The sequence below is a fragment of the Plectropomus leopardus genome, chromosome 2, assembly GCF_008729295.1.
Source record: "Plectropomus leopardus isolate mb chromosome 2, YSFRI_Pleo_2.0, whole genome shotgun sequence".
In the NCBI taxonomy this organism is placed as follows: Eukaryota; Metazoa; Chordata; class Actinopteri; order Perciformes; family Serranidae; genus Plectropomus; species Plectropomus leopardus.
This window is the reverse complement of record NC_056464.1, coordinates 35,086,950-35,113,825: the sequence shown is the minus strand read 5'-3', so window position 1 is coordinate 35,113,825 and position 26,876 is coordinate 35,086,950. Positions and strand designations below refer to the sequence as shown.

Here is a 26,876-nt window from a genome sequence, read left to right as displayed (position 1 = left end):
TAATGTGTAAATACAATTTTACTGTTTATATTTAGGCTAGTGCAAAGGCACCACAAATCTTGAGAACTATGTTTTTCATTCTCTTTTAGGTCTCCCACATATGAAATTAATTCTTGTATGAAAATATTTTACTTCAAAAGTGGTTAAACTGACAGATATTGTGACACAAGTACAAAATAAAGCCAGGGCCAATGGGAAATGATACTCATGTACTCAGGTAGTTTCATGATATGAGCTTTGGTCCAACATTTGGTGTGACACTGGGCTTCTTCTGCATGTTGCATGCACACAGCGGTCAATCTGACAGTAAAATTAAAGTATACTTGAAAGTATCAAAAGTACTCATTTTGCAGAATATTCCATTTCAGCTTATTGTATGATTTATGTATTTGTACTGCTGTATATCTCCTCAGTGTATAGAGACATTCACATTCTGATTTTTACTCTCATGTAGAGGGACGCCCTGTCCACTGTCACACCAAATTTGGGATCGATCTGAGCTTCTGCCATTTAAATTGGTTTTATTTTGCACTTTTATCTTTGGTGTGCCTCACAATATCTTTGACCTTAACCTCTTTTGCAATTATTGTAACTTTGTTCTTGTAATAAAACTTTTCCTCATCATTCTTATAACATGATGTTTTCCTCACAAAATTACAACTTTGTTCTTGTCATTTTTATTATAAAATTATGGCTTTCTTCGTCTTATGACAATTTTCTGATTTAATCTCAAAATATTATATGTGTATAAGGCATTTCATAGTCTACAACTTTCTGCTGGAAAAACTACAAATTTTCTTTTGTATATAATAGCTCCCTAAGGGTATACAAAGCAAAAATTCTTTCCATGCTGACACTGCACTTTTCAATAAATTATTTTATCAGGGATCATTAAAATGATAATTGGCAAAACGCCAAATATCTGCCTGAAGAATAGGCCAGGCCAATAATCTGTCTACCCCTAATTGGTATGGGTTATTGGCCAAAGGAGTTGTTATATATCAGCATGTCGGATGTCAGCAAAAAATCCAATATTGTGCATCCCTAGTTTCTTCCCATAAAGACTTAAAAAAATAAAATAAAATAAAAAGATAACTGTATTCTCATATCACATTTTAACTGAAATAAAAATGCATTATTATTATTATTATTAATAATTATTATGAGTATACAGTTATCTTTATATTTTTATTGTTGTTATTTTTCTCTGTTCAATTAAGACGTCATACACGTAACATTTTGGCTGTTTTTCTCACAATATTTTAACTTAATTCTCAAACATCTCATATTTTTCTTTCGTTTTGAACAGTTGGGGTCTTGTTTTGGGACTTTTATTTTGAAGAATCGGAAGTGGAGTGTTGGTGGGAGTTTCCTGGTCAGCGGGGCCGGGCAGCAGCAGCGGCAGCGGCAGCAGAAGTCAGTCGGTCCTGTGGTACTCTGGAGTTACAGCTAGCAGCCAATAGTAGCAGTCGGAGTACTTGTATGTTCCCGTACCGTCGTGCGTTACTTTCTGGCCGTTAACGGAGCTCAGTCTGTTGTCGTCGGTGTGATGGAACTGGACAAAATGGACGAGAACGACTGGAAGTATCACGGAGAGGGGAACAAGAGCCTGGTGGTCTCACACGTACAGGTGAGCAGACGAGGCTAACACCAAGCTAACCTAAGTTCGGCTAAAGCAGGAGTGTGAATTTAGCTGTGAGAGGACACCACCGCCGCCGCCGCTTCACACTTTTCTAACCGTTAACATACTTCAGCTGGCTGCTGCTGCTGATTGAAACTCTATAGTTATTATCTGTAAAGTATGTTTACATCTGAAGGGTGAAATGTCAAGTGTCAGAATCAGGATTTTATTTAGCTATCATCGATACCATTAGCCTGTGTGTGCTAGCTTAGCCGGCTTGTTAGCCAACAACTGGGAGTTCAAATGAGTCCAACCATTTTAAAAGATCGCCACACAGCGGAAACAGCACTTAAAACAACATAACTTGTGACAAATCACATATAGACTTTAGTCCAGTCAGCGTGGCGGACTGACTGGGCGGTGTTGAGTCATAAAAGGTGAGATCCTAACGGGCTGCTGAGAAGCTAATTTAGCTAACGGGACCTGCTGTTAGCAGACTGAGGTAGCAGACAGGCGGTCTGCTGAGTGTTGAGTTCACTTCATGTAGGTTAATCCGGTGCTGACAGGCGCTGGACTGACCTGGACAGGGCGGTGAATCCATCACATGCCCCTGATCGGTTGTGGGAAAGCCTCGTTTAGGGAACCGTAGCGGTCATGTTGTTATTGAGCAATCCGTGGGATGTTATAAGGGTATGACATCACAGCAGCAGTGTTGTAACCAGCTCAGAAACTGTCAAGATTTCTTTGGATTTTCAGTGATCACTAAGTAATATGCATTGTTAACTTTCTTTGATTTTGCTTTATGACAATTCCTCAATTTGTTAATAGTGATTTCCTTGTATGCTGTACATTAAATCAACTTTTTAATATACATTTTCTAAATGTAAGCAGTTGCAGGACAAACATCTGAGACGGGGAATATATAAGGATAGATACTTACATGTAAAGATACATTCAGGTAAACTTAGCTGCCTCTTACATTTTAAGGGACTGTTCTTTATCAGTGGATGGGGAGTAGCTGGGGTGTGACTTTTTAAAAAATAAAATGTAACCCTCCCCAAAGCCATAAAGATTTGTCCTGAAGTCTCCCTGAGTCACTGGCAAATCATGCATGACCCTCCCATGACTATAAATTACCTAATGATTTTAAAACACACCCATTGATGTTTGAAAGTTAAAAGTTTAAGACAAATTTCTGGAGTTGATATAAAGCCCTGGTTTTTCACTCTAGTTGCATGCTGGTTAGTTGAGGGAAATTGTTTATTTTTAGTCAAACTGTAGATGAGATGTAGCATATGGTGGTTTTGATGAAATATAACTATATTAAGCTTAGATTTTCTTTTTTTTTTTTGACTGCGTTCATCACACATGATGTCAATTTCGAACTGAAAGGAAAAGCTCTGACTGCAGTATTCGCCGTATAACTTGTGTTCAGTACACTTGAAATAATTGAGGTGTGGTTCAAAACTAGGGTCAGAGCAGCAGAGAAATTTGATTACTGACGTACTGCATGTAAATCATGTTAATCTGGATTTTACAGTAGCCAGGTTACTGCAGTGCACTTAAACACGCTGCCTGGTTTCGTGCACAGCCTGATTTCTCTCAGTCATGAGTTTTTTGGGGGCACGTAGACACTCACTGCTAAAATATCCTAATAAATGTTGTAACATGTTATTCTCAGATGTATGGATGTTCATTTTTGCAATCACACCCAAATACTGACAGAGGTAGTCACTGCTGGTTGCTGTAACTGTTAATATGGCACATTGTGTTTGAAAGTTATTACAGTCAGAGACACTTGTCCCAACTTGCAGTGTACGTAATGTTCCTGCTGCACTGTGGGAAAACTGTATCAGTGGTATTTGTATTTTCACCTACCTCGGGTATCCTCTTGGAGATGCTTCTGGATGTTGTGAGTCCAGGTTCACTGATCCTAACTGAGCTCCTCCTCTGTTCTTGCAGCTTTCCAGAGTTTTACGCCTGCTCAAGTATCCGGCCGAGGACTCTGAAAATCCACCACAGGTAAATATGAGTCTGTGTATGTGTCGGACGTTTTCTAAAGCTAAATTAATGCTCAGTTTTAACATGTTGATTGCAGATCACATGGAGAGTTATGGGGATCTCTGAGTGATTTGTGCTTCATTACATTTATTTTTTTTGCAATTTTAACTTCTATTCTTTCGTACAGACACTTACACAGAGTAAGCCCCATTTTAACCCCAAAGTGGTCGCCCCCACAAATGATCTCAACGGGCACAATTTCTACCAGATTGGCGGTAATCTGACATTTATTAGAAACTGTAACAAACTTGTTAAAATATGAATGGATTGGTATTCTAGAAATTGTGGCTGATTGTCTACAGCTGTCATGTCCAAAGTCAGCTCGGGGGCCAATTGTGGCCCTCAGACAAATTTTAAACAGCCCTCAGCTGTTTTTTTGAAATATACTACATGACTGGCACAATATTGTTTAATGAAAAAGATCACTTTTCATTGTCATCCACCTCATGATGGCAGGACTATCATACAGCTTGTAGACATATAAGTACGAAATACACAGGCGAAACTAAGGTGTTTTCATAAACAGACGGTTAACAAGCAAACTCATGGTTACTTTATAAAAGATATTTCCAGCAAGGTAGTCACCATGGCCTGAACAAAGAAGTGTAAAGTTGACAGTGAGAGCTGCTGCTTTCATAAGCAGTGGAAAATTGAGCAATTTCAATGACACTGGTACATTTGTCTCATTTGTATGTGATTTTTTTTAGTAACCCTTATGCAAGTATTTTCATAACATCCAATCTGGCCCCCATTTAAAAAAGTTTGGACAAACTGTCTCATCTGCATCTGCAGCTCCATTCTTCTTAACTTTTTGTTCAAAGAATTGTACAGGGTAAAGCTGCCTTTCTTGTTTTAATAATCAACATTTTTGAGGATGCTTCCCTCGTGTTTGAATAAAACATTACTGGAATTGTCAATGGACAGAATTGCGCACTATTCTGTGTAAGTGCCTGTGTCACAACTGGTTGATTAATTGAAAATATGCATTGTAAGGTAACAAAATGTACAAGATGATTAAAATCATACAGTGTCCGTGCAGCTTTGGGCTTCTGCATGTTTACGCGGGTTGACCAGAGACATACTGTTACATCTGAGTAAACACTTCATTTAAAAACATCAATAGAAAAAAACCCAAACATGAACAGGCTGTTTAATGACAGTGTATTAAGTAATACTTCACCCACAAAATGATAATTTATATTGAATTCATGTAGAAAATTGTGTTTTTCTTGCATGCTTCTAGTGAACTCAAAATCCAAAATTGCAAACATTGTTGATTAATTGACGTAAATGGGGACCACAATTGACAACAGCAAAACAATATCAAAACATTCTTTTACACTCTTACACAACAGTTGCAGTATAATCCAAGTCTCATGTATCCAGTCATATGCTCAGTGCTCTCCAGACACGTTGCATGCCTTCAGTCTATTCTGACCAGGACTAAAAGTGAAACTTTCACTATTAGTTCTGGTCAGAAAGGGCAGAAGGCAAAGCAAACTATTGCAAGAGTATTTTGAGAGTTTGTAAATGGATGTTTTGATGTAGTTTTGTTGTTAACATGCCCCCTCTTCAATTAATAAACACTGTTTTCAGTTTTTAGATTCTTTGCTCACAGGAAGCATGCAAGAATTTTCCTCCAAAAATTCAAGGCAACAAAATGTAAATGTTTTAATGTATAGATGGTTCTGACTGTAATATACTGTCTGACGAGACCATGGCCTGGGTTGAAGATACAAATGAAGGATCTGGTTATCTAATTCCAGTTAGCTTGGGCAGTATCCTGGTATTACAGTATATCATGGGATTTAGAAATCCTGAAGGCATGATTTTCTCTATTGCAAAAACACAGACGCTCCTCTTTTTTATTGAACTGTTTCGGAAGCTGCAGAGTCTAGGCTACTTAAACTAATAATAAGTGATAACTATACCTTTGTCAAATGAACAGAGCAAACCACAGCCACACAAACATTCTTTTGTTATGAGCCTCTAAAAACATTCATAGATATATTAATAAATCAAATGAAACACTTGGCTTAAAACAACAGCCTCATGGCAGCACTGGCCAATCCCATGCTGCACCTGAAGACGCACGCAGGTGTTAAACCAGTTTTATAGTAAACAACACAGTGTGTGATGTAAGAGTTCAAACTGATGACTGAGTGAAGACAAATGTCAGTAATGATTGCAATGATACCTATATTGTCTGTGACAGAGAGCAGAGAACAGATGATTGAGTAGATGAAGTGTGGCTCTGTCTGTACGCAGTGCTACAATAGGAGCTTTTAGTGTAATGGTAAAGTGCAGCAGCACAGCTCTCAGTTTGGTCACAGCTTTGTTTAGTGTCAGTGAAGCAGCAGCGGACCTTACATCCTGGTCAGATTAAAGGCTTGAAGGCACAGTACCTGCTCCAAATGTAGACTACAGTGTTGCCCAGCCAAGCCCAGAAATTCAAATTAACTTGGAGCGGTTCATCAGCAGCCATCACTTAAAAGTAGATTTATGACAGTAAACAAAAGTTATTAACATTTTATGATGCTGTTAAGGGTTTGTTTTGTTTGTATCTGAAGCAGGAAAACAGGAGCATGTTTTAAATTAATCTGTAACGCAAGCCTTTCTTATATATGTGAATTAATTATAAAGATAACAAAACATTAAAAAAAGAAAGGTTTGGTGTTTTAAGAGTTTCTATACTTAAAGAGAGTTCCTGGGGCAGTTTAAAAAAAAGTGTTAATGGGTTAACTACCCGACTTACAACCCTCACTGCACGCACCCATGTGCACGCACGCACATGCACATGCACACGCACGCACGCACGCACGCACGCACACACACACACACACACACACACAGATAGTTTCCATGGTAACTGCTGGCATATGCCAAATACACAAGAGCAGTTTCTGTTCAGACTTGCAGATCAGAACATATACCGGTCAGCTGTGAGGGAAAAATGAGTCATCATTCCTACTGGATACCAGTATGGAAAAAAAATAAGGCATGTCCGGATCAAGTTATTTCTCCCGATCCAGATCTGAGTCTTTTAATACTGATTAACTGCTGATGCAGAGTACTGATCCAATACCTCTGTTTCTTAGATAATACAGCTGCACAGTGCAATTTAGTACTTTACTGTTATTAAAAAACATCCAAAGCTTCCAAGCTGTTCCTTAATGTTTTTTAGCTATTTATTTATAAAATAAAATAAAGTACCAAACCCTTTCATCTTTTTGGTCTCGACATTTTCTTGAGAGACTTTTTCTCTCCCTTTAATAGAGTACTTACTCACCAGTGTTTGTTGTTTTGGTGCAGTCTTTGTCAGCCTACCTGCATGTGCTGTTTTTTTTCTTCCTCTGTACATATTTTGTGCAGATTTGGTTACATTAATATATTACTTTACTGGCTTTTGTTGCACTTGCAGTGGTGTTGTAAGTTTTGTTGTTGTAAGCTCTGCACAGCTGTCTGTCTCTCCTCTGCCCATGATGAAACACCATGTGCTATAGATGGCAATAATAATGCAAGAGAATCTCACACTGAGCTTAAACGAGTACTCAAAATTTGTCAAAAGGGACAGAAATAAAGAGTCTCATGCTGCACTTTGCTGTTGTTTATGGTGTGTGGTGCTCACCTCCACACAGACATACACACACATGGGAACCTAGCAGTGGCAGAGAGTGAAGAATTTGAGAGGTGACAACAACTGCACTCTGTGTTACTGTGCATGACGAAGGATCAGATCAGGATCAGATCAGGCTGTGAGCTCAAAATAGCTGATCCTGATCAACTTATAAACGCCTTGATTGGCCCTGATACTGATCTTTTAGATTGGATCGGGACATCCATAGAAAAATATAAATGTGGTTACATCTGGTAGCTCTCTAGGTATGTAGGAAGATGACGTCTGTATTGTTGATTGTGTCTACAAAGCGGTTGATTGTTTGTCCAACCCGGAAAACAAACAGTACTCAGTGAGTAAACAGCAGAAGAATTTGTCTCAGTGACAGAATCATAAATTGTGGGAGAGATCTCATGTCTGAATCCATTAGTGATCAGCTCTGACGGTCTTTATCCAAAATGTTGGTGTTTGGTTTCGTGAAAACAGATAATAACAGACATTACTTTCAATCAATGATTTATGTGTCACATGGTACAAGGTACAGGGGACAGCGCCTCCTTTTTGTGTCCCAGAGAGGACGAATATTTAAAATAACCACTCTGTCAACATTGCATGTCAAGTCTCAGAACAGGTCTTATCTTACCTGTTTGTCTCACTGCCTGTCTGTCTTGTCTGTCTGTGTGTTTGTCCTGCAGACGGTGGAGCAGGCCTTTCGGCAGATCCAGAACATTGTTGACTTCAGCTCCAACGTGATGAGCAGCCTGTTGGGAGAGAAGTTCATCCACAGCGGGGTAAGACACTGTTGTGTCACAGTTTTATTCAGCACATCTTTTATCTTTTTATCTCAGTTTCTTACAAAGCATTAAACCATGTTATATTAATACAACATTACACATTACACTCCTACAACACCGTCAGACTTATGATGGACAGAAAGGGTCGAAATTGAAACCTGGCACCTACATTACCCACAAGCAATTTGACCACAAACAGTTCAGCCAGAAATTCAAATGTGTTATGCAAGTAGCGTCTTGGAATTTTTCTTAATGCCAAAAAAAACAAGACAAGTAATAAACAAATGCACACTGCTGCCTGACTAAAAAATGAGAACTGCAGACAAAAACAATTCAATACGACTAAAACTACGATTAGTAACTGAAACGCTTGGGACAATTTTACCCATCTGGCTGACTAATTTATCCTCACTGTCAAAAAACTGAGAATATTTGTTATAATTTGAACTTTTTAATAGTTACTTTACTTTAATGTTACTTTAATAGTAACAGTGAATATGTTATTGTTTTTTTTAGCACAATGTGAATCCCTACTGGAATATCGCTTTCATCAGAGTTGTGAAGGTTTAAAAGCTGAAATTCACAAAAACAATGAGTTACAGTTTTGAAGTCTGGAGGGTTTTTAGCACATGAACAACACTCCCTGGGTCAGATGATGTCTAGTTTTAGATTTAATTATCAGCTGGAAGTTAGATTCAAAAGCTCATTTTATTTGACTGTCAAATTTAGGGCACTAATAAAAGTCACAATCAAAGTTGGCTCTGTACACTATGATCCCCTCAATAAACCGAGCACACTGCCAGCAGATCACAAACAGTAAAAAACAGAAACCAAGACCCTGCAGCAGAGATAATATGGACAAGTTGTGTCTGCAAACTGGACTAATGTGACTGTCTTCATTTTCTCTACAGGAAGTGGTCAAATTGCCGCTGGAGTTTGTGCGACAGCTGTCAATAAAGGTTCAACATCAAAGACCAGGTACAACTGTTTTTATCATTTCTGTGGGAGTGCTCCGATAATAATATGCTTCTTTGTTTTCTTTCAGAGCTAGATGGTTGCTAAAAATCTTTTGTTTGTGTGTGTGTGTGTGTGTGTGTGTGTGTGTGTGTGTGTGCGCGCGTGCGCTCATGCATGTGTGTTTTGTGTGTCAGCCTGGCGCTGTGATAAGGTGATGGACATCTACAGTGGCTGTGCTCTCTGCCTGCCCAACCTGACAACTCCAGCCCTCCACCAGCCAACACACACTCCTCCACTCTGCATCGAGATCAAGGTACACACACACACACACACACACACACACACACACACAACACACACACACACACACACACACCACACACACACACACACACACACACACACACACACTCACAGTCACTGATTTTTTTTTTAAGACATCAGATGTTGTGCCCCATTGTTAAATTAAATAGTGGCACTTACGTTGAAAGGAGAAAACATTTGTTCCTAACAAAGAAGTGTACACATAAATAACAATAAATTTATGTAATTTGAGTCGTTTTCAAAACATTGTATTAAGTTTTGAGCTGGTTTTAATTTCAGTTTTATCGAAACAATAAAACTCTAAAGTACAGCTGTTTTATTATTATAATTATTTTAGATTTATTTATTTAAAAAAAAAAGTGATATTTCCCCAGTTTTGTCTTTTGGACATTGATTGTATGTATTGTTATTGCTCTTCTTAGACTGACCTGTTCATTCATTGATATATGCTGTACAATGAATGTCATGAAAAGAAAAAAAAATCACAAAAAAAACAAACAAACTCTGAATTAATAAAACTTGTGATTGTGTCAAAGATGGCGTCCTCTCGCCTGAGAAGTGTCCACAGTTTCAGAAATCCCCTGAATCACTCCCACCATCACATGACTGACTGAGGGTGTATGAGTGTTACTCAGCTGATGTTGTTGTGCTTTGTTTTTAGCCTAAATGTGGCTTCTTGCCGTCCTCCAAACATGTCAGCAAAGACATCAAGACCAAAGTGTGCCGCTTCTGCATGCACCAACACTACAAGGTAACTACGACCACTGTAAAGTACAAATACACAAACTATAGTACAGCAGCTTCTCATTTTTAGTTTTTGCCGACGGTCACTCACACAGTGGCAGATCAGCGGTCGCTAATCTTTATTCTGTCAGTAACTTGATGCAGACCAAAACTAAACTTGACTGTTATCGTGTCTGTGTGCTGTCTGCAGCTGATGTCTGAAATCGATTAATATCAGATTGTCTCGATCAGACTGATTAGTCTTCTCTGCAGTCTAGGGTGAATTGGGTATTATTTAAAATATTACAAGATCAATATCAGTACCTTTTAAAGTGACACTGATACCAATAGATTATTTAATCTGATACCTTCATTCGTCTACTTTGTTCAAGACCCGTCATGGAATGGAAGCGGGGTTAAAAAGTCTCAAAAGGCATTAAATTCATTCATCTAAAAACAAGGCTTTAATTGCCATTAAAATATCTTAAATGTCTTTTTCAAAAGTCTTAAAAATGCTAAGACATGGGAAGTAGGATGTTATGAGTATTTTGTTTCTGATGTTGCATTGTAAAATCTCAGAATAATTGGTTCTATCCATTTTTAAAATAATTTACTGAATGCCTTTCCCATTAACATCAGGATAGAAGAAGAAAGTCTAATTTTAAAAAAATGTATGCTTTACATTTTAAGTGGATTGACTGACTTTTTAAGTTTTTTATAAAAGGATGTCATGTAAGTATAATTTCACAGGACAAATTTCAATACTACTTGGTACTGGGTTATTTTGGTTGACTGTTTAAAGGAATTAAGTACTGGCCCTACTTTATTCACATTCTCCAGTTAAACTTTCCAATCAGTTCTTCAACCGAAGCTTAGAAACACAATAGTTTTGACTTCAGGATTTTGTAACCTTGTCAGATACATATGTAATCCTTATATAGGTAAACAGATTGGACTCCTAAAATCAGAGGACATGGATCAGGATCAGGGCCAAAAATTGTAAAACTACTGAACAAAAGCTGTTTTTTTTAATGATTTCTTGACATTTGTCTTCATCACTTTGTATTCTCTCTGTGTCTCTGCAGGTGGCCAACGGGAAGTGGAAGAGACGCAGTCTGTACTGTCCTCTAGACCTGTTCTCAGGGTGAGATTACTGCAGATACTGCTGTTACCTTCAGCACTACTGCATTTATTATGTGTGGAACTCACATAAACAGTTATACTGCAGTAATGTATACAAAAACAATTCTGTGTGTGTATGTGTGCTTATTAAGCTCAGTTCTGCACCACATTGCAGATTCAGCTACTGATAATAAAGCTGCTTCACTGTTCTGCAGCAGAACTTGATGTTCTCTGGTTTCTCTTGTGTTGTTCAGGAACAGACAGAGAATGTACTTTGCCATCAGACATCTGATAGAAGAACCTCAGAACAACTTTAAAATCTTCAAGGTGAGACACAAACACAGCCACACCCTCCGTCTGTGTCCTCTCCTGCATTGAGTGATAATGCGGAACTGATCAATCACAACTTCAAACCCCGTCAGCAACGGTTAACTGGTTTAGAGAATAGAAAACACCTTGCTTTCTCGGGTCCGTGTGTGCACTTGGGCGGTCGGGCTCGTGTGTGTCTGTCCATAAGTGTCACAAATAGCACTTATGGACAGCCACACCCTCCGTCTGTGTCCTCTCCTGCATTGAGTGATAATGCGGAACTGATCAATCACAACTTCAAACCCCGTCAGCAACGGTTAACTGGTTTAGAGAATAGAAAACACCTTGCTTTCTCGGGTCTCTGTGTGCACTTGGGCGGTCGGGCTCGTGTGCGTCTGTCCATAAGTGTCACAAATAAAAAGAAAATTATATATATATATATATCTATAAAGAAAGAAAACATAGCATATCGGAGTGAAGGGGTTAACAAAATGATTTTGACAGGAAGTGTAAACTGAAAGCGGTCCTCTCTGCTCACATGGTGGTGATGATGTAATCTATAACACAAGAAAAGAGTATTTATGTGACTGACTGAGCTTAAAAAGCAAAGCAACAGACGGAGAGAATAATAAGAATAAACGTGACACTTTATCTCATCTTAAGATTACTCAAGTTGCCGAAAATATAACCGAGTAACTCATTTGGATCAAAGCGGTGAAAAATATTTTGAGAAATTCATCCCAAATGTGTGTGTGTGCGCGTGCGTGTGTGTTTTCAGGGCGGTCAGTGTATCTACAGCAGTAAGGAGGGCAGTGACGATTCGTTGGACCTGAACTCTCTTCTTCATCACCTCAGACCGTACTTCATGTATGGAAACAACCGACTCAACAGTCACATGACCAGCAAAGCCGTCCTGAACGACTTCATCCAGGTAAAACAACACAGAAACACACACTGGAAAAAATACATAGGTGTTGTACAGCTGAGCTGTAAACAAAAATCTACTTATCCCGACATCAAGAGTCCCCAACGGACCAAATACTGCTCACGTCTCTGAGTCAGAGCGAAACAGACAAACCTGGAGTGTTTTTCAGATGTGAAACAGCTCAGTCAGATGGAGATGTGAGAAGAGAAACTCACAGCTGTTTTTTTGCTTTTTTATTAGCAGATTTGTTTTTAAAGACACCGGGTGGAAGTTAGATATTTACAAGTTGGAGCGATGTTTGTGTTTGACTTTTAAAAAACTTTCTCATGTGAAAAATTTCGTTTTTTTACAATTTGAGTTACTCTGCAGTTATTGATTGATTGATATATGATATAATATGACAGTTTAAAGGGGAGATTCTGAGTCTTTAAACTGAAACGAGGCTCACCTCTGTTGGTCTAAAACATCTGTCTGTCTGTAGGTCCTGGTGAACGCTCTGCTGGGTGGTGGAGGAGGAGATGGAGGGGTGGTGACGGACAGACGAGGAGAGGGGCGGAGCTTCTGTGAAGGGAGTCTGTTCAACAAGGAAAGGATTCGCCACAGTAAGAACCTGCCTGTCTGTTTGCAATGTTTTTTTTCTTTGCAATTGCCAATAAAGTGGTCTTTCATTTATTTTTATTTACAAATTCATTTGACAGGGACCATGTGAAATCTGATGCATTGTTCAGAGACACAGTAAAGAGCTAGTTTTCATGCAGGAGAAAAACACAACAGATGGCATCTATAACAATATCCCATTAAAGTAATAGTTGATTGCAGCCCTAGTTCTTAAACCGGATGCTAAATAACAGCAGTTACCATCCAGCATCTGTTCCACGTTTGACATATTATATTCTCTATTTTTTGTATTTTTACTTACTTTTCCTTTTATTTTATCATCACCTCCAGACACATTCACACAGACTGAGAGATGGAAACACGCTTACATAAATCAGCACACCTTTAAATAAACGAAACACCTTGCTTTGATTTAATCTTTTCAACTAACAAATCACGACTTTCACGATTTAGTCATGATTTGATAATAAAAAGAATCAGTAACAGAAGTCACAGAGTTGCTGCACTACACTGCATGAAGCTGCAGTTTTTTGCTGGTGTGGATTGTGACTGTAACTCTGTAAATCAGTAAAACAGATTATTCTGCAGCCCGTCTGTCTGTCTTCCCTCTTTCAAAGGTTTTTCTTGTGCAGCAGCCTCCCTCAGAAATGTTTGTGGTTTGAAAGACGCACTTGTGACTTTACACAAAAATTTTGCTTCGGACATCTGAATCTGATTATGTAAATATGTGAAACTAAGAACCCGACTTTGATCTTTTTGTGCATGTTTTTGACTCTCAGAAATGAATACTTTTCCTTATTAAACATTTCAAGTAAATATTTTTTGAAGAATTCAGACCTGAAACGGGTTGTTGAAAACAGCAAAGATGACCTCTCTCTCTCTCTTTGTGCAGGCTCTCAGGGTTTACCCAGCGACAGCGTTTTGTTCAGGATTCTTCAGACTCAGATGCTGGACACGCTGGACATTGAAGGACTTTATCCTCTGTACCGCAGAGTGGAGCAGCACCTGCAGGACTTCCCCAAGGAGAGGTAATACACAGTAAACCAGCATTAGAGGACAAATGTATCGACAGTGTTAATTTTATCACTTATGAAGGGGCACTGACTCGTCTCGTGCATCACTTCCTGTCCGTCAGAAGTCGTCTTCAGATGGACGGGCCGTACAACGAGGCCTTCCTGGAGAAGCTGCAGAAATGTCCGACTGAGGATGACGGCTCTGTGGAGTACGCTGTCGCCAAGGTGAGACAGAGAGCGGGAACCATGCGTCTGGTTCTCTGTGTGATGGTGCAGGTTTGCTGCTGTAACTTTTCTCCCTGTGACAGTGAGTCTGTAGGAACATTAAATTGAGTAAACCGTCAGTTGAGCTGAAAAAAATAATCCCAGAGAGCTTTGCTGTAAAAAAAATATCCAGGTCAGAAGATGCAATGCAGGAAAAACATGAATTTATCAGGAACAATTCCAGTCATGCAGTGAGTTTAAGCAATAATACAGCGGCGGATTCATTGTTGTATTTCCTCCTAAATCAGTTACTACTCAGGGCTGGTTTTCCCCCCGCTGAAAACTCACATAAAAACCTTAAGATGGTCACATATCTAACTGCTGTCTTTTGAATTTAGGTCCATCAATACCGCGTTGCCATGACAGCCAAGGACTGCTCCATCATGGTCGCCCTGGTGCCCAGCTGTGAGGAAGAAGAGGATGATGAAGGGTAAGAGTTTACTTGTCCTTTTCTTCAACACCAACACCCCAGCATCTTTTATTTAAATGTGAAGATCTGACAGTTTTGAGTCCTGAATTCAAGACTTTGAAACCATTACTTACTTACATACAAACTAAAAGCACTCATGATGCAGAACGGCCAATTTCAGAATAATGTAATTTGTATTACTGGATTATAATTAGGTAAATATAACATTACCAGAGGGTTGCTGAGGAAATCAGGGCTTACTTAAAAAAATCCCTGTTTAACTTGACGTCAACTTTCACTTAGAGTTCGAGTCGTTCCACTTACACAATTCAGCCTTGTGTCATCCGCGTTAACTCGAGCCAGGCTGGAATAAGCTTCAACTTAGCACGCACATTTGTTTTTCTTTAAAATTAATTGATATAATAAGTAATTGTTAATATAGGCCTTAATTGGTCCAGTCAAGGGCAACTTCCTGATGATAACCTATAGATAACACATCTATAAAGAGGCAGCTGAATACACCATTCATTTTCTCCTGCCTGAGGACGACGGGTTCATTTATTGTTAAATGTGTGTAGTACCTGATGAAGTCCAACAGGTGGCGCCAGACATCAGCTCAGCATATTTAAACTGAAACAGTTTTTACTCACTTCTCCTGTTCAACGCTCCTCCTCCTCCCCCAGTCTCTCCAGTCAGAGGCGGCTCAGGGACTTCCTCTCCTCCCGACCTCCTGCTATCTCTTACTTTGTCTCCATCTTGGATCTCGACCCGAAGCCGTTCGACAGCATCCCCTGCCAGCTGCGCCTGGACCAGAAGATCGTCTCCTGCTACCTGAGGACTGGCGGTGCCTTGCCAAGGGGCTCCCTGCCGTCGCTCCCCGGCATCATCTCAGCTGCGGAGAGAGAGGATTGCACGCTGCTCTTTCACCCAGTGTGACCCCCCCCAAAAAAAAACTGGATGACCCTGAAGACGAAAACTGACGCCACGCTGATGCCTCAAATAGAGTAACCATGTTGATACAGAGGTCAGGAACCACTTCAGACCAGACGTGTTGATCCGAGACTTTACTGCAGCACTTTCTCTTCACTCAGCTCATGTCGACAGGTATCAGCTCCATCTGCTGCTGCTGCTCAGCAAAATTCAAATCTCCAGGAAGTCACCACTCAATCACCAGACGTTTGAGTGACTTCCAGATATTTCTGTTACTGATCTTTGAGTTTTTGTTGCGTCGTGGCCACTGATGTCTCACTTCTGTCAGGAGGTGAAACCCAACATCACCGCTCTGTTCTGTCATGATTCATATTTATTAGAAAACACACAGGGAGCTTTGCTCTTTCCTCTTTAGTGACAGCGTTCGGACTAACCTCCTGACAGGCCTCTTTTTTAAAGGCCCTGACACACCACGCCAACGGTCGGCTGTTGGTTAATGTTGAACCGTCAGTGAGCATCCGTCTCTAGTGGCTGTGGTGGGTCCCGCACCGTCTGCCCACCATCGTCTGCTTCTTTTCCACCAATTCAATACGCTGAAAATACGACGTGGCGGAGAGTCATTGACTGAAACCACACTGATTGGCAATCCAGCTCAGCGTGCAAGAATGAAAACAGAAGTGAGGAAAGTAAACAAAAACCTGAAGTTTAGAGGGAGTGAGGTTGAAATAATCTTGTTGTATAAGGTAAGATTATTTACCTTTAACCATTGAGCTCGTTAGCAGAAATGTTCCTGATGGTTTGTGTTATTGTTCACTGGTGCACAGAAATTATGCTCTGTTCTTTCAACACTGTGTTGTGTTGTTGATGTGCTAACCGGCTAACCAGCGCCAAGACAGTTGTCCTGTTTTTATTTGTGAATGACTATTACAGACAACCACGGCCTGCTGGTATGGAGGGGTATCTCCTCTCACGCAGGCTGGTTGGCAGTTGGTTTGGTGTGTTCATGTGCAACTCTTTAGCTGAGACATGGCGACATGAGGGGACGCAGCAGGGGGCTTTCACTGATGATAGCTCTCTGATGTCAGTTTGGTGTGTCTGGGCCTTTAAGGTTGTCATGGCAACAACATGACCATTCTCGTCCTCTGTGTCAATGCTGACAGTAAAGCTGGGAGAAAAAGACAGAAGAGAGGAGAGTGAAAGTGATGGAGAGATATGCAGGTCGTTGGGCGTTGACGTACGTATGATGTCATTTCCTGAATGTAGGCGGGGCCTCTGGTGGACTGAGGCGAAGCCAAAATATGTTTGTCCAGGTTGGACTGGTGTTCTCTGAAGCATCACTATGGTAACAGAAGCACTGGTTACCATAGCTGCAGCCACAGAGGAGGTCTGTGCGTGTCTCAGTTCTCTACTGGACTCCACGGAGGTTTTCAGTCCAACTCGTCACAATGATCGACTGAAAACCCTCATGAGAGCTGCGAGACGACAGCAAGCGATGCTTCACCTCCCTGTTTGTTTTTGTTTGACTCCCGTTCATTTATTGGCAGCGTGTTAACGCGTTCTCACATCAGGCATTTTGTGCCCAGAATCTATTAAAGGTCAAATACTTATGATTTTTTTTTTTTTTATTAGGGAGGAGAGTTGAGTGTCATTAAAGGGTCAGTTCACCCAAATACTAAAAGTTTTCCCTATTTCCCATAATGAAATCAATCCAATTTTTGTTTTGATTTCAGTCTTTGCTGCAAAAATAATAATGTTTGTGATTCTCATAACATAGGAAATTATATTTCATATTTGACTTCTGAACCATTTTGGAGAAAATAGTTGTGCCCCCCCCCCAAAATAAAAAAAGAAAAGAAAAAGAAATTCTTAAATTGTATTTTTCAGTGCCAAAAATGTAAATTCCACTCCCCTTCATTATGTTGGAGGCAGAAATCTCAGACGCAGCTGTCTAAAATGCCTAGACAAATTAAAGACAATCACAAAATCAATCTGCATGGTAGGTTTCATTACATGGAAGACAAAAACACTCAGTGGCCACGTTATTGGGTAAACCTCTTCAGTGCAATGTCATCCAATACAACAGCTCTGTTATAAATTCAATCTTTATGTAACTTTTGTTGTTACTTTTCTTTTGATACTGTCAGAGAGATTATATTAAAGAGGTGTTTCTAATTTTTGTTTGGCCCATTCACATATGTTAGGCCGGCACAACTCAATATAATACAGTCCAATACACCACCAAGTAATACCTCAATAATTAGCTTATAGTTGAATTAACACTTGAACATTGTAAGATGGGTAAGGGTAGCATTACTGACAGAGCTGTTGTGTTGAATTGTATCAGTTCATACAGTTGTAGTCCTTTATGTACTGGGTGTGTATATAAGAAGAAGTAGTAAGAAATTGGGGTGAACTGACCCTTAAAGGTCCAGCTGGGACCTCTGACCAGCAGCTCTTGTAGGATTCTTCAAGTGAAGACGTTTGTGTCCAGCTACCTTTTCTGTTCTTACTGAAAACCTCCTGTTGTGTTGAAAAAGAAAAAGCACATTATTTTAAATCTTTTTGTTTTGAGAGCAAGGTTCAGCTGGTTTTCTTTTGTTGGCATTTTAGTAGTTGTCTAACTGGGAATCTCCACTGGACGTGAGACGTAAGCGTTCGGCCATCGAATCCACACTGACTCCGTCTTCTGTAAACGTCTCAGCAGCTTCCAGGGAGCTGAGTGGACAGTGCCAACCTGTCTTCAGTGAGGGGAACCTGGCTGTAGTAAAGAAAAGCTCACAGACGGACATAGACGTGATCAAAGCACATATACAGCACGATATTTGTGTAATTTCAACAGCTGTCCGAGCAGATTGTGCTTTACTAAACGCTGCAAAAACGGGCTGACAGAGTAAGTAACACACGGCTTAAGTGTGGATTGATGAATAAAGTGGGAGTGTATCTGTTCTTTGAGGGGCCCAAATTAAGGACGTCAGAAACGCTTTCAGTGGGGATTGGCCAAAACACTCCAGATTGGTAGCTTTGTAAAGGTACGGTTACATTACACTTTGGTGTGGCGAATATTTGCTCCGTCTCCTTTTCAGAGTGGAAGCAAAAACCATAAATTCCGCAACGAATTGCTGTTTTGGTGTGGACTCGCAGGTCAGAGTTCACCTTTGACCTGTGATTTCACACCTTCTGCGGACAGAAACACTGATGCAGTGTGTCGTCACACTGCACTGAACAGAAGACTAATGTGACTGTACACTGGCAGAGCAGGACGCAGAGCCAGAGGACTTTAACGTGAAACTTTCTGTCTCCACAGTGTCCGCTCTGCTGTGGATCAATCTGACCCACCAGAGCAAAGGATGCTGGGTAACAGAGGGCAGTCCTCATCAGACAGGCTGAGCATCATGCTGCTGCTCCGCTGGTTTTTGTGCCATAAGTGGCTTGTTGTGTGTTTGTCCATGTGCCTAAATGTTCTGTTAGGACTGGAGGGTGGAGGGTGGTGTGTGTGTGTGTGTTGAGAAAACTTTGTTACAGGCTGCGTTCACAGCTGAGATCTGACACTAATCTGCTTTGTCGACATCAGATCAGTTTCGGAGCTGCTGTGGACGCAGCCGTGAACTCTCAGTACCTCGAACTCCTGACGACCCAAACTGAATCTCAACAGGGTCGTCTGATGTTTGCAAAACAATGCGTTCTGGAGCGCTGGGAGGTTTGGGCGATGGTGTCACCTGGAGTTGAGACTTGTACCCAGTTTGCAGCTCTTTGTTACCATCAGCAGATGAGTGTTGACTTCAGTGTCAGGACTTGGGTCCAGATGTTGCTTGTGTTCGGATTGTCGCGGGTCTTTGTGTTGTCAGGTACAAACCTGTGATTTCCTCTCCTGGTGGCGTCATCGTCCTCTTAAACCAGCAGCGCTCACAGAAGCTTCAGATAAACTGGTAACACTTGACTTCAGTTCCTGTTTACAGTGTCCACTCTCCAACCTTCACCGCCTCCAACAGCCAGTCAAACGACTGAAGACGAAATCACACTACAAGACTGAAACTTAAGACGAGTTAATCCTTCACAGTCAGCTCTGATCTCCCAACATCAGGCAGCAGGTGATGAACGACCGCTGCCTCGTTCATCAGCATCAGGTGGACGTCGCTGTGACGTGAGACGATCACATGTCCGCCCAGTCATCAGCAGGGTCACATGGTCAACAGTTCTGTTAAATCCAAACACTAACATAGTTTAAAAGACAACAAATCTCAATCCGTCAATCAGAACTCCCTCCAACATTTGTTACTCTGGACAGTTTGACCTTTAACCCATCACGTCACCACCTTTTTTGACTGATGCCTTCGCTGCCTGGTTGTGTGGGAGACGGGGGAGTTAAAGGGCTGGAGTTTGGACAGCAGCGAACTGAACCAACCACTGATCGTTCTAACTGTTGAACTGAAGACGCAACAGGCAGCATGGCAGGAAAGCAGAGGCTCATGGGAGTTAAGAGAGAGGAAGGTGGGATCTCTGTCTGCGCCGTCTCTGAGTGAGACAGTCGAAGATTTGATGTCACTTTGACTTGATTAATTTTAAAACATACAAATATACAAACTTCATGCCAATTAATCTGATCACAAATACTGCAGAATGTTGTCAGCGTGATCCTGAGAAAAAGTAGCTGCAATTTGTGTCTCATCACATTTTAGGGTTTTGGACGGTTCATGTTATCAGACCGCTCAAGGCGTTTTTAAGACTGCAGCTTTGGTTTAACAGATGCAGTGTATATAACCATTATTAGGTGTTTTGTTGTATTGAACTAACGAATTTGGCTTACATGAGACATCAATCTTGATTTGCTTTTTCAGGCACCTCCACATTATTTATTTGGATATATCGGATGTTTGAGAAAAATCTGTCATTATGATAACCCATCAGGAGGTACATTCACATCCATAAACTGCAGATTCTGCACAAAAAGACAAAGACATACCTGCACACCAATATCTTGTTCCCGATTTGACTTTGACTCTACATGGCAATGACAAAGTTTTCCACCAAGCATGTTTCCTTAGACTGAAACACTGTCATTTCTGTGTAGGATAAAAAGACTTTTTATCATAACTTTATCTGACTATCTATCAGGTAAATCTCAGAAGGTCATTTAACAACACAACAGACGTTTTCAAGAACAATCAAAGACTTCTCTGTCGATCTGGATAAAAAAGATTACGTTTCTAGCATGATATAAATATTTGCTATTATTATTATTAGTAGTAGTATTGTTGTTGTTTCCCAATTTCAGGTTTGGAAATGACATTTTTTGTCCACCTGCCATTGTAGCTGGTTTGTTCCAAAATATACCAGCCACTAAAGAGATAACTGTTGATTTTTTGGCAGATGAGTAAAGCGAATCTTTCAGGAACTTGCATGTTTTACCAGCTGGCGATCAGTATCAATTCAGTGTCCACTTACTGGCTTGTTTTGAAGATTTCAACAGCATTCTGCATTCTTCATAAAGTTTACTAGTTGTTAAACTTTGAAGTCAACACTGATGAGAAGTCCTAGAGGTGCGCAGACATTTGAGTAAACTCAGGACTGATGTGATGAAAAGCTACAGAAGAAGAGATTAAATGGACCCTGAGTTGAGACTGTTTTGTCATTTTGTTTCATATAAATTACATTAAGTCAGATGTGACGTTCAACCACCATATCTGAGTAGTTCAGATTGCGAAAAGGCTTAAAATCTTTTATCTTAACTTTTATCTTTTTTTTATCCAGATAAACAAAGAACCTTCAAAGCTTCTGGAAGTGTTAAAATGTGTTGTTGGGCCCTGATTTAATTTAACTATGATATGAAGATTTAAGACAGACACAACAGGGATTCAATAAAAAAATAAAGCCACTAAACTGCTACAAATCCTTCCGTGACTGTTATATAATGATGAGGAAACAAACTGTCCTCACTGTGAGACGAAGCTCCGACTGGCGAGCTGCTGTCTGATTGGTTGGTTGCCTCTGCGTCCTCCGCCTGCTGCCTGAGCGTCGGCCTGCAGAAACATCACAGCACTGTGATACCTACAGACTTATAATAACTGCGTGTGTGTAAATAGCTGAGAGATGAAAACTATTTGAAAATACAAAGGCGACACTGCTGTCTGGCATTTTGTATTTAAATTATTTATTTTTGTAGATTTTGACCAATGAGCTCTGCTGTTACAGACGTCACAGCGCTGCTCTTTCTATTGAATAAAGATTTCTAAGAGACTAAACCGCCGCTGCGTGTTTTACTTTATTTGACATGTAAGAATATAAAATGTTCATGTAGCTGTAACCGAGGTGAAGATGTGAGTCATGTGTCCCGTGAAAGGCTGACCGCCATGATAACAGCCTCCAAGGCGGCTTCAGGTCCCAGAATCCTCAGCAGGCCCTGAAAGGCCTCGGCAGCACCGCCTACATCCTGAGAGGGAAACAACTGCAGCGCTGCAGACACAGAGAAGGACAACAGTCATCTCGCCTGAGTGCTGCTGGAGGGGTGACAGTTTGATCCCTGATGATGTCAGAAAACTTTTTTTTTTGGTGACACTTTATGGTTCTGCAATTTTCAAATAACGTGAGAAGTACAATAAGTAAAAACAAATAATTCAAGTAATTTGTCCGTAATGTGAGTGAAAATAGAGACTGGTCTATCTGTACACTTTAAACTAATTGCAGATATCAGCTGAAGACCTGAGATGGTTAGTCAATGGAACTAATCTACAACTATGTTGTTAATCGATTAATTGTTTGAGTAATTTTTCAAGCAAAATACCAAATGTTTGCAGGTCGCAGATTCTCCAATGCATGAGTGTGATTAGTGGTGATTGTATGACTGAAATGAAAATCTTTGGGATTTGTACTGTTGATCGCATTAAACAAACATCTAAATACATGGACTGGGGCTTTAGGGAAGTGACAGTTCAAAAACCATTGAGAAATTGAACATGCAAAAAAACCTGGAGGAAAAAGTTTCCCATGAATAAATAAATATTTACTTGGATTTATATTGAGTTTTTTTCAAGGAGACCTCTTTTCTAAGTTTTCTAAGCTATTAGAAAATTACATCAGCCTGCCAAAAAAATATGGTGTTAAATAGTCTGATTTGAATTTGTTGTAGCCATTTCAACTTGACACTAAAGACGTTTAACTTGCTGGTTTCTTTGTCTTGATCAATTATTTATCTGTTACAGTCTGAGATACGACTGACTCAGTCAAAGCTGCTTTTGAATAAAAGGAAAACCTTTTATATTTCTCAGTAAACTAGAGTTGTGATGTGGTGGAAATCCTGACAAGCATCCAAGAAACGTTTCTTGAGTGGATGCTGCAGATTAAAAAAACTCTGCAAACAGACAAAGGATTAAGTAAAAAAAAAAGACGCAGTGAGCTCACCTGAGGGTTTATGTGTCATAAACACGTGCTGACTGTATTTGTGTAATAACTCTCACTGCCAGAGGGGGGAGACAATCACAGCTTAAAGAAGCACCAGTACATAAATAAAACATAAATTCAGATGAGTTTCTAATTTTTGTAATACAATTATTGTTGTCAAAGTTCAACAACCTGTGGCGCCTGTGGCCTGGGGCCAACACATACATTTAGACGCCCTTCATAAGCATTTAAACCTTTGACACCTGAGAAAATGTGAAAAAATATAACTTAATATGTCCCACAGACATTAGATATAGTAAAAAAACTAGGGCACAAATAGCAAACGATATTTATAACTCTACATATATATATTAAAATTATGTTACAGAAAATAATATTTTTTAATTTTTCTTGTTTTTTTTTTGTTTATTTGTCTTTTCTTTTTTGGGGCTTATTTTAGGTAATGTTATTATAACTTTTTTGTAATTTCTTGCTAAATATTGGGCCCTTTCTTGTTAAACTGCCCATAGCCTTTTTCCACCTTGTTTTTGAAAGAAAACAAGCTAATTTGTTCAGGTTTCAAAGGGTTAACCACACAGACGGACATCGTACCTCTCTCAGGGATCTTCGTCAGCAGCTCGATCTTTGGCATGACTCGGCCCTCTCTGGAGACCTCGACTGTCCAGTGAATGAAAAAGACGCAGCTGGACAAAAAAACAGAGAGGTGAGCAGAGGTGACGGCTCAGCGCTGAGTGTTTCTGCACTCCATCAGTGTGAGCGTATTTACCCAGGAAGCTCAGGGTGATTCAGGGTCATGACCTCTGACCTGAAGCCTGCAGGAAGAGAGACGACAGTCGGATACTTCTCCTGCAGAGAGATAAACAGAGAGGGGAGAGACGCATTAACTTCGGATAAACGAAAAAGCTTTTTTACTCAAGAGTTGATTTTGTCGCCCATCACTTCCACTGAAATTTATTAAAGATGCATTGTGGATGAACAACCTGGAGGAACAGTTACAGCGACTACAGACCAACAAAATGTTCATGAGGATACTTCAGTGCTGTCTTAAGACAGACTTAATTGTTTTGAACTTTTTTAAAATGAAAGTCCCAACTTTCACTTTAAGTGTTTTGGGGTCCTGATCTTCTACAGACTCTGTTCCCATCAAAGACATTACATAAATAATACTGAGTTTGACAGAACCTAAAAAAAATTCACATAAAACAAATTATTATGTTTTTGTTTTCAAATATCTGATTCAAATTCAGTAATTCAGTAAATTCAGTAACTGAGTTTTATTTTTAATCAGAATTAAAGTTTTTTAGTTTTTTTTATTTAAAAGACATCACTTTCTTTACAGCATGCACATATAAAGTGACGCATTCAGGAGTTTCAAATAATGTCCAGTATCTGCAGGAAAGCAACAATACAGCTACAAGCATTTAGTTTTGTTTTTCTGACAAATTTAAGTGTTGTCTTGAAATACTTCTTATTACTTCCAGCTGATGTTAGTCAAACTTCCTATGATAGTTATTATGCAGATAATTTACGCTAAAGATCGCAGTAATAATGAGATTAACAAATAATATTAAACAATAATATTCTTTAAAAAATAAAGACAAAATTTTGTATTTAAGATTAATTGTGTGATTACTGGTTAATTGAGAATACATGACTCAGAAGTTACTTAGCTTTTAAAATAACACATTGAGCTTCTTTCAGTCGTTATGGGTGATTGAGTGATTTTTTTTTAGTCATTTTTTAAAAACAACTTCTGACTTTTATTTAAAAGCAAATACTCTGTAGTTGTACTTTACGTCTGGGCAAATTACCAGGGAAGAAGTAGTTATTTCTGAGCCTGTAGAAAAACTTTGTGAAATGATGTCCATTACTGCTGTTTTCCAGCATTTTTTAGTCGGCCTGTGGGGGGCGCTACAGCATCTGTTTATTAACCTGCACACGGACTCTCATTCACATAGTTTGTACAAGGAGACACAACATTAAACTGTAATGAGTCAAAAGGAAACAGAAGTGAATAATTTGAGTGACGCTGACGTGCTGCTTCATTGACTTTACAGATGAAATGTGGATAAATCAAAGCTGCTTCTGTTCCACTGAAAACTTCTTATATTTTGTTTTTCATAAAGAAACAGCAGTGAACATTTGTGAACTTCACGAAAATGTTTTGCAGCGAATGATTCATCAGAGTTTATTGACTTCACAAATGATATTCTGCAGTGAAATCTGTTCTGATAATGACCTGTTATTCTGATTTATTCTGCGGCCTCAACACACACACACACACACACACACACACACACACACACACACACACACACACACACACACACACACACACACACACACACACACACACACACACACACACACACACACACTCTCTCTCTCTCTCTCTCCTTCTCCAACAGGTGAGGGGTGTGTCCAGGTGACTCAATCCAGAGGAATTTGCAGCTGTGTGTGTGCTGTCTGTAATCAGAAGTTTCTACCTTCTAAACCAGAACCAGCTCTTTATTGACCTTTAATGTGTTTTTACTGAGCAGTGTGTTCCTCTTATGTTTTAGTGTTTGTTTCTTCTGTTCATCAGCATGTATTTTTGGAGTTCAGGTCCATTTTTGTTGATTTTTGCACATTTTCTGGGCATTCATTTTCTTTATTTAGCACTTCTTAAAATGCCTTCATCACCCATGAATGGTCTCCTTTTTTGGTACAAACTGTAAAAAATGTTTCACTATTTCTACACAAAATGTATCAGAAAAATGTACAAAATAAATCCATAATATAGCCTATTTCTTATTTTAACAACTTATTTGTCATTTTCATTGAAAATTGATGTATGCCTTTAAATCAATAATAATTTTGGTAATTCAAAGTTTAAAAATGTTTTATCTAAAGACGGAAAGATACAATCTAAGAGCTGCACATTACTAGCATTTCTGGCTTGTCTCTACATGATATATAAATGAAGTTATGTTAATTCTAATAAATTATAAATACATGGACTCCAGAGTGTTTTATACTCATGTTAGCCATTGACAGATTAAATGAAGTGAACACAGATGGAATCAGTATGTAATTTAATGTTATGAATATTTCTATTAATAGACTTCAGTTTAATTATTCACACTTGCAAATGACTGAATGCCTGTTTATTACATGCAGCTCTCCAGACGCAGACAAGCCACGGCAGCATGAATCAGTCTGTGATGAACTTGCAGCATCTTGCTGTCATAACGTTTCTTTGTCCTTAATTGAACAGGTTGACTGAAAGTACGTGTAAAAGGGCTAATAAAAAGGTTAACTAAATCCTTATTTTGAATGTCTTGATTCAAAATCACTGAGCAGCACATGTGATACTACATTCATCCCACTTCCTCTTAAAAAAGTGATGATGTAATCCTGGTTGTGGCTGGGTGGCAGTAAAGTGGAAAACTTCCTGTCGCCTCTAATGCTCTCTGTGGTCGCTCCTTTTAAATGTCAGTGTGGATTTATGTTGATGTCAGAGATGAATCAACTTGTATCTTTCTCAAATGGACTTCCTCAGCTCAGCATTAAACTTACAACATGGTAAACTCTGTGGACGAGGACCAGCTCCGCATGTAGATGTAAACGACTGTAAACTAAAAGATACTCATATGCTGGAATATTATATTCAATTTCTGTCAGTAGATGCTCCTAAATCCCACAAAATCGACTTTTCAGAATAAGTCTAGCAAACGTTCATTCATCCTTCTAAAATATTGTGTCCTTACTGAGGTGAAATGAAAACCAGCTGCTTACTGTCACACTGGACCTGGA

The 26,876-nt window shown here is 39.5% G+C and overlaps 2 protein-coding genes across 3 annotated transcripts in view; one reads left to right on the top strand and one right to left on the bottom strand.

Moving 5' to 3' along the window:
* The first annotated feature begins 1,395 nt into the window (after positions 1 to 1,395).
* ippk (inositol 1,3,4,5,6-pentakisphosphate 2-kinase) lies at positions 1,396 to 20,887 on the top strand. Its single transcript, XM_042509752.1, has 14 exons — positions 1,396 to 1,630; positions 3,584 to 3,643; positions 7,994 to 8,089; positions 9,004 to 9,070; positions 9,244 to 9,362; positions 10,035 to 10,124; positions 11,182 to 11,240; positions 11,473 to 11,545; positions 12,306 to 12,458; positions 12,934 to 13,054; positions 13,963 to 14,098; positions 14,206 to 14,308; positions 14,686 to 14,777; positions 15,440 to 20,887. The coding sequence occupies exons 1-14, from the start codon at positions 1,550 to 1,552 to the stop codon at positions 15,690 to 15,692; spliced, it is 1,503 nt and encodes a 500-aa protein (XP_042365686.1). The 5' UTR covers positions 1,396 to 1,549; the 3' UTR covers positions 15,693 to 20,887.
* Positions 20,888 to 21,663: 776 nt separating this feature from the next.
* The window catches only part of LOC121960118 (centromere protein P), a 105,787-nt gene continuing 100,574 nt past the window's right edge, over positions 21,664 to 26,876 (bottom strand). For both annotated transcript variants that reach the window (XM_042509730.1, XM_042509723.1), the window contains exons 7-9: positions 23,848 to 23,927; positions 23,673 to 23,764; positions 21,664 to 22,136 (exon numbers count right to left, since the gene is read on the bottom strand). In XM_042509730.1, coding sequence (XP_042365664.1) covers positions 22,006 to 22,136; positions 23,673 to 23,764; positions 23,848 to 23,927 — 303 coding nt within the window. In that variant the 3' untranslated portion in view covers positions 21,664 to 22,005. The remainder of the gene's footprint in view (positions 22,137 to 23,672; positions 23,765 to 23,847; positions 23,928 to 26,876) is intronic.

Bases quoted from the DNA above. Each gene is read 5' to 3' on its own strand.
- ippk (XM_042509752.1), top strand. From the start codon at position 1,550: ATGGAACTGGACAAAATGGACGAGAACGACTGGAAGTATCACGGAGAG. The intron at 9,363-10,034 runs GTACACACACAC...CTTTGTTTTTAG, and splicing joins CACTCTGCATCGAGATCAAG to CCTAAATGTGGCTTCTTGCC. The intron at 14,099-14,205 runs GTAATACACAGT...CCTGTCCGTCAG, and splicing joins CAGGACTTCCCCAAGGAGAG to AAGTCGTCTTCAGATGGACG.